This window comes from Ischnura elegans, chromosome 6 (genome assembly GCF_921293095.1).
Source record: "Ischnura elegans chromosome 6, ioIscEleg1.1, whole genome shotgun sequence".
NCBI lineage: Eukaryota > Metazoa > Arthropoda > Insecta > Odonata > Coenagrionidae > Ischnura > Ischnura elegans.
The window spans coordinates 70,094,547-70,110,229 of NC_060251.1; the positions used below are offsets into that span (position 1 = coordinate 70,094,547).

At 36.7% G+C, this 15,683-nt stretch overlaps 2 protein-coding genes across 3 annotated transcripts in view; one reads left to right on the forward strand and one right to left on the reverse strand.

Moving 5' to 3' along the window:
• Positions 1–10,690, forward strand: part of LOC124160970 (filamin-A) — a 298,897-nt gene extending 288,207 nt beyond the window's left edge. For both annotated transcript variants that reach the window (XM_046537107.1, XM_046537108.1), the window contains 11 exons: positions 254–475; positions 1,343–1,530; positions 2,699–2,840; positions 3,630–3,779; positions 4,676–5,005; positions 5,920–6,058; positions 6,468–6,643; positions 6,808–6,942; positions 8,131–8,313; positions 8,895–9,076; positions 9,992–10,690. In XM_046537107.1, coding sequence (XP_046393063.1) covers positions 254–475; positions 1,343–1,530; positions 2,699–2,840; positions 3,630–3,779; positions 4,676–5,005; positions 5,920–6,058; positions 6,468–6,643; positions 6,808–6,942; positions 8,131–8,313; positions 8,895–9,076; positions 9,992–10,129 — 1,985 coding nt within the window. In that variant the 3' untranslated portion in view covers positions 10,130–10,690. The remainder of the gene's footprint in view (positions 1–253; positions 476–1,342; positions 1,531–2,698; positions 2,841–3,629; positions 3,780–4,675; positions 5,006–5,919; positions 6,059–6,467; positions 6,644–6,807; positions 6,943–8,130; positions 8,314–8,894; positions 9,077–9,991) is intronic.
• Positions 10,691–12,853: 2,163 nt separating this feature from the next.
• LOC124161384 (zinc finger protein 2-like) overlaps positions 12,854–15,683 on the reverse strand; it is a 37,835-nt gene continuing 35,005 nt past the window's right edge. Inside the window, exons 6-7 of the mRNA XM_046537700.1 lie at positions 13,971–14,182; positions 12,854–13,153 (exon numbers count right to left, since the gene is read on the reverse strand). Of these exons, the coding sequence (XP_046393656.1) occupies positions 12,854–13,153; positions 13,971–14,182 (512 nt within the window). The remainder of the gene's footprint in view (positions 13,154–13,970; positions 14,183–15,683) is intronic.

Consider the following 15,683-nt stretch of genomic DNA (forward strand, 5'->3'; position numbering starts at 1 on the left):
ACCTATCATATTTGAAACTTATTTTGGCCATGATATTTGTTATTTTTGTTATCAATTGTTTTCACTTCTGCTTAGCCTATTGATCTGCTTGATACTGATTGATGCTATCAATGAAGTTAAAATAATCAGACCTTAACTATCCATTCTTGATGTGCCTTAACCATAGAGCTCTCCCATAAATATACTGCTTATTTCTTTCGTAGAGATATAAGATGTATGTGAAAATACTTATGTGAGAATATTCCTTCGTTAGTGAATAGGAAAGAAGCAGGATATGCTGAGCTAGATGTGACGGTGACGAGTCCTCTGGGTCGTAACCTCCCAATTGAGGTGAAGGGGGAGCGGAGGTTGCAGGAGGAGAGGGGATTGGAGAACGGAGGAGATGCATCTCGGGGAGTGGACGTTATTGAGTTCTTCCCAACTGTTGCTGGTCTTTACAGGTTCCAGGTCACATACGGAGGGGAAGAAGTCCCAGGTATGATTTTTTCAATGAACTCCATGAATCAGTGGTGTAACTAAGCATATGCCTTTGGGGGGATGGGATGGCAAAATTTCCCCACCCAGGCAAAATCTGGTAAAATTTTTGAAAAATGACGAGCCTGAAAATACATGTTAAATCATTCTGGCACTAAAAAGTTTACTTTTTAGCTGATGTAGTAATTATATGTCAAAACTAGACAATAGTTTTAAATATTTTTTTATTTCTTGGAGGCTTTGGGGGAGGATCTAGCCCCTCTTCCCCCCATAGTTATCCCACTGCAATGAATAATGTAATTCAACGTAATATACTATGGGGGAAAAAAGTATCCCTGCAGAATATGTGCCACCCCCATCGCTTTGCAGGAGAATGGATTCCCTTTCTGATGGTCTTAGGGGCAAGACAAGGGAAATTCAAATATGGTCTTTTTTCAGCAACCAAGGTTGTCGGTGAACTTGCCTGTCTCAAACGTATTATTTACCATTAGCCAGAATGTTGGCACTGTCAACATCCTTAGCAGTTAATGGTTATTTTAACCCTCGTGCCTAGTGCCTTGGGACTAGAATTTCCCTTTTTCCATCTAACCCCTCATCATGTATTAAATATTGGCAGAAGAATGCATTGTCAAGTTACTTTTAAAATTAAATCAAGGTATATTTATACTTAAGAAACACACATGTACATTTTAAAATGCAAAAGTGAAAAAGAATGAAAATTACAAAATTTTCCAAGTGTTAAAATATTTGAACCTACAAATGCAGGAAATACCTGAGGATATTGACTTAATGTATTTTGAAGCATATTTGATGTAGGTAGAAAAGTGCATAAAATTTCTCATGAATTATATTTCTGCATCTCTTACAGGTTCACCAGTAACATTTGTTGTTGTAGAAGGCAATGGAGTAGTTGCTAGGGCAATTGGTGAAGGTCTTCAGAGTGCTCAAGTTGGAGTTGCAGCATCATTCAGGATTGAGGGAACTAAAGCTGCATCTTCAGATATGCCTACAACTCTCGGAGAGCCAATCGTCAGGGTGGATGGTCCAGAAAGTGAGGTAAGAGTGCAGTATGTGCTACCAAACTTAAAATTGATTCATGAAATATTGTTTTCATTTAGGTGGTATCAGTTATAGTTGCTTATGGATTCAGTACGTATCAATTATGATCTATCATGATGGCTACATGTCAGTACATAACATGATGGCTATTACACTAAAATTTCAAGTTACTCCTAAAATTTTATCTACACCAGTTGCTACAGTAAAACCTCTGTAAATGAACCTCCATGTAGAAAAATTTTACTAAAACCTCCTTATAAACATGCCACAGAGCTGCTTTAAGGCACTACCATTTACAATTCATGGGGAAAAACCTCCTGTAGCAAACTTCTATAATTTGGAAACCTTCCTGTAACTAAGTCCACACGTGGGCTCCAGTGAGAAAAAGCCCTTGTATGGCAAAATATGTAACTCATAGAAATTATTTTTCTTCATTTTTTATGCAATTTCAGTAATAAATTCCACATTATACTTCGATGTTCTCTGTGACCAGTATCCTTTTCTTTCACAAGCTTGATTAGCGGTGGCACAAGCTCTGCAGCTTATGAGAAATGGGAGTGGGAGCATGGTATATGATGCCTCCTAATTCACCATGTCAGCTTATCATGGATATTGGTAGCATGCTATTGTAGCAGGTCAACTTCTATATTCTTCCATCTAATATTGACTTTTTTCACGTATGCCAAGAGTTTTGTGATTCCTGAAGGAATTTCGTTCGTCAGGTGGGGGGTCCAAAACGAGGGGGAACATTTTTGAAAAACAGGGTAATAAGGTGTTTATACTAACTTTAACACTTTTCATAATGGAAAAAACTTCATTTGTTAAATTAATATAGTGTAAATTCATGATTTTCAATATTTTGTTTTCTTTTATGAAGAAAAATAACTGTGCTTTTATATTTTGGAGGGGTCCGGATCCCCTGGGCCACATGGCTATACCATTGTTCCTGAGTGTGTGACTAAAAAAAAGTTTGCATACAAAATGGGTTTCATATTCGATTATGAGTCTGCTGCTGCCGGGAGCATACGTTGCTTATTGAAATAAACAAAAGTACTTTGTCTGAAACTGGCAAAATAACAGATTGCTTAAATAAATCTACTCGTAAAATTTAATTGTATGTTTGTACTTTGGAGTTAATCTGACTGAAACTCTATTATTTCTAAAGGTTTTGTGTCGGTTAGAGCGTGACGATGGTGGTGGGAGAAATGGCCTAACTGGAACTTCTGCCACATTCGTGGCGACATATATTCCTACAGAAGTTGGAACTTTTGATGTGAGAATAACCTGGGATGGCAGAGAGATTCCTGGTGAGTAAATATCTGACTATTTTCATTCATGCATTTGCTTTTATTTTTTTTAAAGAACGCAATTTTCTCGAGCTGGAGATCACTATTGCTCTTCTATGTCTAATTTCCTGGAATTTTGTAGCTACAAAACTTAAGAGTTGACAAAAAAATGAAACAACGTGATGCTTATTTGTTGTCTAGTCTGATGAATGTTAAATTATCACATGTTTCTGTCAACTAGTAGCCTACCTTCCTTACCTATCTCTCATATTTTCCATTTCTGTTTGCTTCTAGCAGTTATAATATTTACCCTTTTGCTGGTGGACTAAATTGAAAAAATTGCTAAGTCTTTTACATTAACGACATACTGTGACCAATATATTTCACAGATTGTTTTCTTTAACAGTTGTTTAGTTTAATGCTTAATTTTTAACTGGTAAAAAAGGATTTGAGTTTACAGAATTCCTTCTGTCTGAGATTGATGTGACTTCTCATATACATGATTGAAAAGTTGAAAGGCTACCCAAGCCCTCAGGGAAGTAAGGCACGAGTTGCATTTATGGAAATAATATTTGGATGGAAGTTTTGGGGATATTAGTAAAATAAATAATATTTACTAAATCATAGTTTTGTGGTACATAAATACACTATTGGGGGATAGGTACCCCTTTGAAAATCTGGATATTCAGATCCAAATCTCTTGATTTTTTGCGTGAACAGCAATTAGAGAAAGCTAGTATCAAAGTGTGATTGGTTTTTCTCATTGGTTTATGTTCATTAATTGAATTAAATTCATGTAATTCATTCCAGGATCACCTTTCCATCCACGAGTCACTGATCCCAGAAAAGTGCGTGTGATTGGCGGATGGGAATCCTTCGTTGATGAGGAATCTGGGAGGTTACCTTTGGCTGTACACCATTCTAAAAGAGTGACCTTTGACACTTCTGAGGCAGGCCCAGGTAAGAGACCCTGAAAAGTATCTTTAGTTTTGTTGTTAATCATACTGGCAATAGTAATCCAATTATGGAATGATAACTCCATAAAATATGCCATTTCACTAATTATATCTATCATATTTCTTTGTCTTTGGAGGACCTCTAATTGGAAATTAATGCCTAAATTACTTGCCTACTGAGTATCATGTAGTAAACTACTGTCAGAAAATTTATAATTTTATTTCAGTATCAATGCCATAATAATTAAATACATTTTTATTATTATGTATTACATAAATTAGTTGTTTGAATGCAAGGAAGAAGTAACTGACCAAGAAATTAATTTAATAAAAATTTCACAATTTTCTTTTCCTGCCTGATCAGAAATGAAAGCTAGAATATTTTTGCCCTCTATGATTAAATGCTATTTTTTGTGTATTTTAATTAAGTAGCTATTAAATCTCTAGTTTATCAATCCTCAGAGGAATGGGATGGATTTGTTTTTCATAAAGTTGGAAATATCAGTAATCGATAGATTTTCTTTCCTTTGGCGTTGATGGTGAAAGTGAAATACTGAATCTATTTATTGGGAAAAAAACGGCAAAAAAAAGCTTCTTTGGTGAACCATTTGAGTGTCATTATAACTGTTGATAATGTTTTTTGGGTGCACCCTGCATATTGATTGGGATTGTTGTCCAATGTTTTGTTTTATGTTTCCCGCGTAAAATTGACCAGTAATAGCCATGGAACGTCAGGCAACAAACCCAATAATTATATGAGGCACACCCAAAAAAATTATCAACAACCACAATAAGCACTGTTTTTTATCTATTTAATATGCTCTATTTGCTATTCATTGTGAAAGTAATTGTCGAATGTAATTGTGACTTTCATGGAAACTATCTTCCTGCTCTATCCAGGCCAGCTCACGGCAGAGTTTAAGGGGCCATCAGGAACGAGTGTGCCAGTAGCATTAGAAGCTGTTGGGGGAGGAACTTTGGGGGCAGCCCGCGGTCGAGTCAGGTTGCTGCTGACCCCAAGGGAGCCCGGAGACCATACACTCAGCCTTAGTTTTGCGGGGAAGCCCTTGCCCAGGTCTCCCATGCAGTGCGTTGCGGCCGAAGTGGGCACCACACCAGCTGCAAGCGATGGCACACCTGTCAGGGTGGTCCTCACCGGAAGGGGTCTTGCAGGAGCTAGGTGTGGGGAGGAAGCGGAGTTTGTTATCGATGGGTCCAGAGCTGGTCCAGGTAATGTGGATTTGTAGTGCCCTGTTAGAAATTTGCTTTTGATTATTTTGGCTGTCTACTCTTTTCAAAAAAGAAAAAAGTTAAATCTAAACATGGGTAGTGAGAGGAAACTGTGGTAGCTTACTCTTCAAATTCAATGGATATTGCTTGCATCATTACCTAATAATTAATTATGGTAGAACTGCAATATGACTAAAATCAATCAATGAATGTTTCATACACCAAATGCTAAGAACGTGTAGTATATGTACTCTATGGGCAATTATTTAGATGTATGTTGGCAATATACATTGTTAAACTGGCACTATTAGGATTAAGTTCATCTATGGCTTCCCTTTAGAGTATAGAAAGTGCTCTAGACAGATTTTCTGTAATATGGGTTGCCTATATTATGAAGGACTACAATGTTTGCACATTTGATGTGGGTTTAATCCTGTCCCCATAAAACTGCATGATCCTTGAAGTCTCTTGTATTTATGCTCTTCTGGAGTGTAGCATTTCAAAATTATTTTTTGTTGTCCCTCTGCAGTGCCAGAATATCTTAAAATAACTTATATGATTTATTGAAAGCCCCTCCACGGTGAAATGTTGAAATTTCCAGGATGACTTTTTAGTGTTATTTTTTTATTTGGTGTATGCATATATTTCTTTCAAGATATCACCTATGGTAGAAATATGGCATAATTATCTAATAACCAGGAAGATTACACACATATGAAATGAAACTCTGTCTCATAGTGTCCAAAATTCCTGGTGTGCCTGTTCCTCGTTTCGTTTATGTATTAATTGTTGATGCATAAGATATGTTTTGCTGAAAATCTGTCATGTGCTCTTTAAAAATTTCAGAATAGACCTATTTAATTTACTTCAATTGTTTAAAGTAATGTGATGTGTTTTTTTTTTTTAATTTCTAGGCCGGCCAGAAGTCAGTTTAACAGGTATGAAGTCAGATGTTCCTGTTAGGTTAACAAGCCTCGGTAATGGAGTTCACAAAGCTACATATACTGCTAGTGTTCCTGGACCTCACCTGCTTAATGTTATGTGGTCAGACAGGTATGAGATACATGATGTGTATTTAACCATTTTGTAATAAATACCTATTACCTGAGGATAACATATGAATTGTAATACATATAATATCCCCTAGAATTTTACTTTCTATCAGATTTTGAATTTCGAATGCCATGTAGTGTTGGTACTAAGGTACTTTTCCTTGTAAAAGTAAATTAAATGACAATGTCCAAATTGTAAAGGATCATATTTTTAGTGAAATTTTACGCCCATTATTTCTTAAAGTTTGAATTCTTGCTTGGAACTGCCAAATATTTTGGTGTTTGCTACAAAATAATTTGGTCAAATTATCATGGAGTCAATAGGATCTCCATTAAGGAATAAATTATATCAAAGGATTAAATCCTATGCATGTGTATGCCCATTTCTGAAAAATATTTGTCTTTTCTAGGCAAGTTAGGGGTTGCCCATTGAAGGTCGTTGTTTCACCTGCATTGTCGGCTGTGGGAGACTCATCTGCTGGGGCTACAGAGGCTGCGCAAGTTGTTTGCTCTGGAGAGGGACTTAAGGCTGGCGTTCTAGGCCAAGAAATTAGGAGTTTTATCGACACTAGGAGAGCTGGACCAGGTTGGTATTTATCGTCAAGTTGCTTGAGAAAAACAGCAGCGGCATTAAAGCTTCTTAATTTTTTTCCATAGTTGGAAATCAGCTTACATTTAGATTAGTTGAGATTGATAAAAAAAGTACTTAAATACTTCTTCATTATAAATTTTATGGCTATTTTTTTGCAGGTGAACTTACAGCACAATGTGTGGGCCCTTCCAAGGTTGCATATTGTGAGTTGTATGACCATGGAGATGGAACATTTACATTAAATGTCAAACCCCAAGAACCTGGTCGTCACACACTTGCCATCAAATATGGAGGTGAGTTGTAGTGTATTTTATTGGAAACATAGATTTATCATTGACTCCAGCAATTGCCTGGGGCATGGTACATATTGGACTGTGTGATGTAGCAAGTACATACGTCATCATTGCAATTCCAAGAACTTTGACTTTCTTGCATATGGTAGGGTTATTCTTTAATTTATTACTCAAAGATGATGCTTGGATTTTAGATGGAGTTTTAGTACTTAATAAATACACTCATAGTAAGCCAATGGCTTAATATGACTCCTATACCAAGCATTTGAACAAATTAAAAAAAGTGATATCTGCATTTTCTTTGGGTTCTTTCCACATGCATTGGCTTTAGTTGACAACAGTTTTGCTGACTTTGCAGTCTGCGTCTTCAGGTCAAAGCAGATGAAAAATGGAAATCTGCTGCCTTATACAGGCCTTTTCATCCAGGTGCTACTTTTTCACTGTTTGGTGGTTGTCCATTTCTCATTGGTCGGTAGTTGGAGAACTCTTTTTCAATCTTTCAAAGTGTTCTTCAACCATCAACCAATGAGTGGCCAGCAGTGTGAGGTGAAAAATCTCCAACCAATGAGAGACCAGCACCTGGATGAAAATGCTAATATTAGGTAACAGATTTCTGTGTTTAATTGCCTTCAACCTAAAGCCACTGACTGCAATGTCAGCGAAACTGCTGTCAACAAAAGCCAACGGATGCAGTGAGAATCAAAAGCAAATGCTATTATCATCTGATCAACACCAAAATAATTTTCAAAATAGTTTTCAAATTTGTATTTATAAAGTGTGATATACACTGTTTTGATAATCCAATATACATATGTGTGTATTTGTTAGATCTCTAAGATGTTTCACATCTTGTGTCATTTCATTTGTAATCCTACAGGATTTGTATTATTATATTTAGTTTATATCTACAGGAATGAGTTCATCAATTTATAAGAATTGTAAGCAAAATATTTTTTCTCCTCTATTAGTAGTCGGCTCAAAATGTTTACATAAGGGCTCTGATGGGCTCCTCAAAACAAGAGAATATATGAGAGTTTTTATGTTGTCTGAAGAAATATATCTGCAATTTAATTTAGTCTTCCTTAACAGCTAACAGTATTTCAAAACTCATACAAACCAAGTGTCCCTGTGGATATTTCTGCCCTCTCTCGTCAGTTCACTCCTGATTTGTGGATGTTGATTTTTCAGGGGAACACGTCAATGGCAGTCCATTCCCGCTGAGGGTCAGTGGTGGCCCTGATGCAAGTCGTGTTCGAGTTCACGGTCCAGGGGTTGATCATGGTGTGCTAGCAACCTTTGAATCTCGATTTGTGTGCGACACTCGAGGTGCAGGAGCTGGGCAGCTGACTGTCAGAGTACGAGGTCCTAAAGGTATGGCCACTGAATGGTTGTGTTATCTCAGAGTGAAGGGAGTCCATTTGGAAATTGAATGCCCTCTTGGTAAATTATCCTTTAAACACCCAGCATCCCCATTTGCCAATTTAAACGGCAAATTATAATTGAATCCGGCAGTAAAGGGCAACCACTGGGAATTAACCTAAATCCGGCAGCTAAAGGTTAAAATACAGACAATTTTCCAGGAGAACTTTTTTGCTTTCACGACTGCTTGCGATACTTTTTGTATTATCATCAAGTATTTGCGAAAAATTTCCAGTAACTTTTGATTTATGTACTTGGCTTTTGAATATGGCTAATGAGTTACAAACCTGTCCTTGTTTCTTGTATAATAATTTGAAAACCTATCTGCACCTATCTATTTATTTCATCCCGGTATGCATTATTTTAATCAAGGTTTCATCCTAATACTATCATTAATTTGGCTCAGCTTTATTTGATGGATTGAAATTAATTTTTTTTGTGAGTGGCAATAGCATAAATATTATTTTTCTAGGTATTTCAAAGTTACGGTGCAAGTTTTCTTATAGAATTATGTATTGCTTTTGATATTTTAGGTGCCTTCAGGGTTGAGATGCAGAGAGAAAGCCATAGGGACAGGACAATCTTGTGTAAGTTTGATCCAACGGAGCCTGGTGACTATCGCATTGAAGTTAAGTGGGCTGGAGAGCATGTGCCTGGGTCCCCATTCCATGTCTGGATATTTGACACTCAAGAGGAACTTAGTCGTTTCCTTCAGGTAAGACATGCATGCATGGAGCTAATCACTAGTGCACTCAAGCAGGTAGCTCAAGAGGTCCTATTCCCCCTCCCCAAACAGCAGGGGATATTCATGGAATATTTCAATTTGATTCTTAGTATCCCTGTTTTATCCTTAGGACACTGGTAATCATTACAGAATATAGGTACTTTAATGCTGTTGTGTACAGTGGTGCAGCAAGAGGGGTTTTGGGGGATAAAACCTCCCCCAGAACTCAGAGAAATTTTAAAATTTAATCCATTTGACCTAAATGGATAAATATTACTTATAGAATAGTGTAAGGAATAATAAAATATCCCTCATAAAGTCAGAAAACTCACCATTTTGAACCATTTATCTTAATAATTTTCTGGGGGAGGGCACCCTCACCTCCCGTATTCCATACCCCCCAGTCCACCAGTATTAGTTGCGCCTAAACCTCCACCCTCCCCCCCCCCCCCTAGCCTTAATTCCTAGCTGCATGCCTGGTTGTGTGCATACATTTAAATTTGTAGTACCTAATTATAATATGCAAGCACTTTTTAATGCAATTATATGATTATTGAAAATTTGAATGAGAATTTTTGAATCACGATAAATAGGGCTTGCCTAGTATAATTGTACCAAATTTTTAGGCAATGCTTGACAGCCTTAATATACCTACATGCCATTTAAATATATCAGATCCGAACCTCCATAACATATCCCATATAACAGACAGGTATTATTATGAGACTTTTTTGTGTTCCAAGAGTAATCTCAATGCTCACAGAGTATCCTTAAGATACTCCTGGCATATCCCAGGAATATTTCATGGTGATATTCTTGGGATATCCTGAAGGACAGACTGAATATTGCTAGTATCTGGCTATATTGGCCATGACTCTTATCTAATTAATTTAATAACATTTTCAGGGATCTCCGATGCCATCAAGTGGAATTGGCATGGGAACCCTTGATCCATACGGAAGCATAGGATATTCAACTGGATATGCTCATATGAACTTTGGACATACCTCTTCATGGCGTGGGTCATCCCAAGCCCTGTTATAGCCCGGGTGTGCCATAAAATTTAGTTTTCAAATGTGAGGTACAAAAGTTAATCCCATTACCATGATAAATGAATTCATAAGAGTATGATATATGATAATCATAGACTCCCAACAGCCGAATTTATAATCATCATATAAATAAATTTTAGATTGAACAGGGATTGCATTTATAACTGTTCAAAGAATATCCCTTATACTTTGTACTATTGAAAAGGGAATAACATTATACTTGATGAAAGTCAAGTTTAAATGGCCATATACTGTCAGTGTAAAGATCTATGAATTTAATTAAGTTCACAAAACTTTTAAATATAATCAAAGTGTAAAGTCTTTTCTACAAATGATGGCCATGATAGATGGAGCCTGATTATTGTCATTCTATTTCATGTTATCTTGGAAATGTGTACATGAGAAATTATTCGATCTTGCTGGGGTATGAACATGGTACCAGTTTTTTTAAATTTTGTATGATAATGTCTTTCTAACTGCCAGTGGTGGTGGATTACTGGTTTACTTTGACTATGTATATTCACTGTACGTAAAATACATTTTTGAAACAATATATGCCTAGTATTGAATAGTTTTATGACGATGTTTCAAGACATTGGAGATGTTCAGGAACTGGCCCCCTTAGTGCCTTGGGTGAGCACTACCTTGTATTAATTTAGATGTCATACTTAATATCAACGTGAATAATATGTATTTGTATGATCAGGTCTGAGCTATAATTTTATCCTATATGATATATAATTTTGAGAAAATGATATGCTGAAATGTAAAAGCAAAAAGTTACTTTTATTTGAGACTAATGAAAATGGCAAGAAAAGCCTAAAATGGAAAATATTGACAAAAATTGCAGCGATAGTAAAATTGCAGTCAGCGACATAGTGGCACTCGGCAACTGCGCAATCACTATTTATGAAAACTTTACATGCTTCTTTACCACTAGTGTGGTAGTGCCAACTTTCTCTATTACACTATTGTTGGAATGGTGGGGAGAGCAAAATTTCCTTGAGCTGGAAAATCTATTGTGCATTTAGCTGGCCAAAGCAAATGTGCAGAAAGCTTCAGAAATGGTAACAGCGGTGTAATCTAAACTAATAATAAGCTTATATTTTGACTTAAAATGTATTTTGAAATTACAAAATACTTCTTAAGTCTATGTTAATTTTGAAATAGAAAAATATTTTTAGAAATTGAGTCCCCCCTACACAATACAAGTCACAACAATTCCAAAAAATACTGATTCAAGCAATATATATTAAATACTGCATACCTTTAGCCTCAGTTGCTTCCTTAATATTTCTTGAATGCATGGAATTGAGAAAACAAAATCCTAGAATCTGGTGGCCCAAATATGTGTCATTGTTTCCACTGTTTACATTAAATTTTCCTCAGTTTTCTTTTGTCAATTCCTTTCATCAATCATTTATTTTTCTATTGCTATTCTTGTACATACAACCTCACTTAAGTTATTGTATTTGATACATAAATTGATAGCATAAGTATCGCATTAGGGAAAGAAAGATGACTCACCATTCATTCAATTCAATTTAAAATGAAAACTCAAATAAAACATTCAAAATTTATCAGAGGTTACCCAAAAGCCAATGAAAATTTTCCATGATTTGATTGTACAAGTTGTCAGAATAATCTTAACTTTTTAGCATAAATGACTTCCACAAAATGTTCTCCTTGTGATAGTGAATGATGCCATGTACGCATATACGTATGTGTTTTTATGAGAATTTGAAATTTACAAATTGACTAGATTATATTTCTGCAACACATATGGCAGGGTTTGTGATGAAACTTCCAATATTCTTTGGTGAAACCACAGAAAAGCCTTAAACAAATTTTAAAAAAGCTCAAAAAATCTCCAGGCAAATGTCGCTAGTTCCAAATAATGCAGCAAAACATGGTGTTGATGCTGCTTCGAAATCTTCCCTGTACTATCTTGAAATCAGCTTTTTGGAGCCGAAGCTGTGTCAATGTGCATCAAAACTGCATTGATTTTAATTGAAACTCACTTATGAAACAAGTGGTATTCAGGCCACAAATTATAATTCGCTTCCAAGATTGTTTCAAGATGATTCCATTACACAAGATCAGTGGTGTCATGGTGCCGGAACACGTCGGATTGCTGTTCCGGCATTGGTTGACAAAAGACATAATAGTCAAATAACACTTCTATATAATTTGTTGCCTCCAAATTTCTGATATAAACATTCCTAGCCAAAGCAAAAAAATTGCAATAAAATGTAAATAAGAACTTGTAATAAACAAAACACACAGAGTAATATTTCACTTCTTAAAAAAGTTACGGAAAGTGTGTTCCAGCACTGCTAATTTTGCCAGGACTTCACTGCACAAGATAGTTTGAAGCATTGATGGTTGCAGACACGAATGCGGGCAGGAGAATTTACGAAGTGCAAAGAGATGTAATTTTTGGAATTAAGATCTAAATTCAGAGTTTTAGATCCTTTCGCTGACTAATATTTTGTATATCCATTATTGATTTTGTGTTACTTGCTTGTTGGCAACTATCTGGCATATCATTTTGATGACTCAATTTCAAACACTTAAAAATTTTGTCTCAGGAAAAATTTTTTGTCTTCCGTCTCGGGTATCGAAATTCACCCATCCTTCTCTCCCAAGAGTTATGCTATCATTTCAATGCAGTTTTGACACAAATCCTTCCAATTTTGATGCTTAGCAAGTCAAATCACTTTTGGCATGGAATATGTCCTTGACTGGGCATGGCTTCCTGGGTACACCTGATTAAAAAGAAAGGGTCTGGTGGGGGCATGAAGAATTCTGCAAGAAGGTGGGGGATTGTTGGAAACCTCCAAGGTCCAATATTCGAACCAGAATCCATGCTGTGAAATATCTGCTGGTCATCTCCATAGAACGAGGGAGAGCAATATGGATGAGGTAGTTGACCGACTGATGAATGAGTTGCTGTCAGCTTCAAAGGTGCTCCCAACCATGATCCATGAACAGTCGTGGTGCTGTTCATCACACCCTAATTACAGGAAAAGGAAAGCGAATTACAATTAGAATTATTATATTTTGAGGGAAGACTAAATTTTAATTCTACCAAGAAGAGGTTTCTGTGGCAATAATCAGAATTATTCGGATCATTTTTCATTGGTTGGATTGGATTAGTAGTTGGAGGGAGTGTCCATTTGGAGGTGCTGTATGTATTTAATATGGGCATCATTCCCATTTGACTGCTATTTTTTCGTGACATTTAACGTATTTAAAACCTTAGCTGTCATTTTGAAACTTTTAAGATTCATACAATGGATCATTGTCTACATTTGCTTGTATTTAAATATGTGTTTGAAACTTTCCCTCAGCATATTCTGAGATGAAAAATTTCCAAGCTTAAGGTACAGGTATGGTGAATACGACACTATTTTAATTGAATGTAATTGCCTGTTTTCCCTTCCTAAGAATTCAAGCATAAACTTGTGCTGTCAGCCATATATCTGTTTATTCCTTTTTTCCGAACCTTACCTCATGCAAATGGCTTTATCATAAAAATCGGGAAGGGGGCGCTCAATGGAGAGGTGCCTATGGAGTAACTTTGCGTAAATATGCCCCTGTCTGGCAACAGGATAAACTCGGGACCAATTGAAGCTCTTCAGGGTTAAAATTTTGTGGCACAAATTTTCTCCTCCTTATATATGTATTAACTTAAGTCTACTTGATGTACCCTGAAAATTTTCAGCCGTTAGCTAAGTTTTAGCATGTGATCTATCGTCAAAAAGACAAAAAATTTAACCATTTTTAGAGAGCTAAATTAAATTTTTCACGAAAAAGTGTCATCAGCGTACCCTTGTAGCCATTTCTTCAGTTGCCTCAGATTTGTCTTCATGTGCCACGGTAGCCCTTTCTCCTTCAAGGGACGCTGAGACTCTGCAACCTCTGGTCCCCCCTGGTCGTTGTTCTCCGCCTTGCTCATCCACATGGGTCCGAGTGTGGGCCCTTAAGTTGCACGAAAGAGCAAATTTCTTGCCACACACCTGACACCCATGAGGTTTATCTCCTTGGTGCACAAAATACAAGGAAAGAGTGGATATGATCACATGTTATGTGAACCAAAGCGGTTAATGTCAGTTCTGCCACAATAAATCACATTCATTACCATAAGAAAAATGTACCAGCTTAGGCACCTCTGACTAGAAATGACATTTAAATGTAAAATATACTCAGCACATGAGTCATTATTAGCTAGACTCATGGGGTAGAAGTTAGGCTTCAGTTGTGGCTGCAATAGCTGTATAGGTTTGGACAAATTTACCGATCACCTTTACTTCATTAAAACTTTTGCAGGTGGTCGTCATGGTGATTCATTTTTTTGCTGTTTTGCCACGTCAAATAGCCAAAAAAGTTAATGCTCCATGATTATATATTCTACTAGAAAGTTAAAGGCCATTAGAAATTTTTTCTCAAACAGCTATCTCCTCATTGAAAAAAATTTTGATTGGGGTATTCATAAATTTATTTTTATCATTGCATTGCTCGGGATGGAAAAAATTTTTTTACTTACTTAGGAAATTGCCATTTTCCTGGTGTATTTAAAAAAACACTCCATAAGTCTACACTTTTTTACCACACATAAAATTTTCAGGATAGGGATCCTTGGACTCCCTAAACTGTATTTCCCCGGAAACTGCAAATGCGATCCATCCGTTCGGTAGTAACAAGAAAAATGCACAAATTTTTTCTTAGATTTTCAACTTAGGAGTTCTCTTAATATTTTCAATCAATCTAGACCTCCATTCCCCTGTCAAATGAACACCCTACATAACGACCATTTTTCAGGGGTCACTATATAAGCACAGGTTTCTCTTTATCATTACCAAAGCCGCCTAAAAGGCGTGTTGCAAGGGGTGTTAGGACACGAGCCGATCTCTCATAAAAAGGAAGTGCTCTAAGGAAATTACGACTAGCATTTATTTAAGTCCTTTATGGTTCGGGGGAAAAACTAATTCCCATATCTATCCGTTCGGCAAAACATCTCTCTTAATGTATCGCCTCTGTCGGACCTGGAAATATAGTGCGGCTCTAATATTATGTTCTACGTGTCGCTCTTAAAGATATCCATTATCAATTGTTCAAGCAATCCAAGCCTGGCGTGCAGCCTCCGAGTCTCCAGCGGCTCATTGCAACGCTGTCTGTACGCCCGTAGCGGTTTTTGACGAACCGCGCAGCCTTCCGTTGTATTTTGTTCAGTTCGCGGATTAAGTATTTCTGCACCGGATCCCACACGCTCGCTGCATATTCAAGTTGTGGTGGCGGATACAAGGGAGGGGACCCAGATTGGAGACTTATTACCCCGAAATTTTTAAGGGCAGAAAGTGATATTCATGTCAAACAGGGGACAAGAAGCAATGAACTCCAATACTCAAGAAATGCAAATTTTCTGCAAATTCTAATTGTATTCGGTCGAATTGGTCCTTATCTAATCGGTACGCTGATGTATTGCTTACGTGACTCATGGCGTCTGGATCCGCACCTCGTTAAATGAGTTCACCAACTTAACC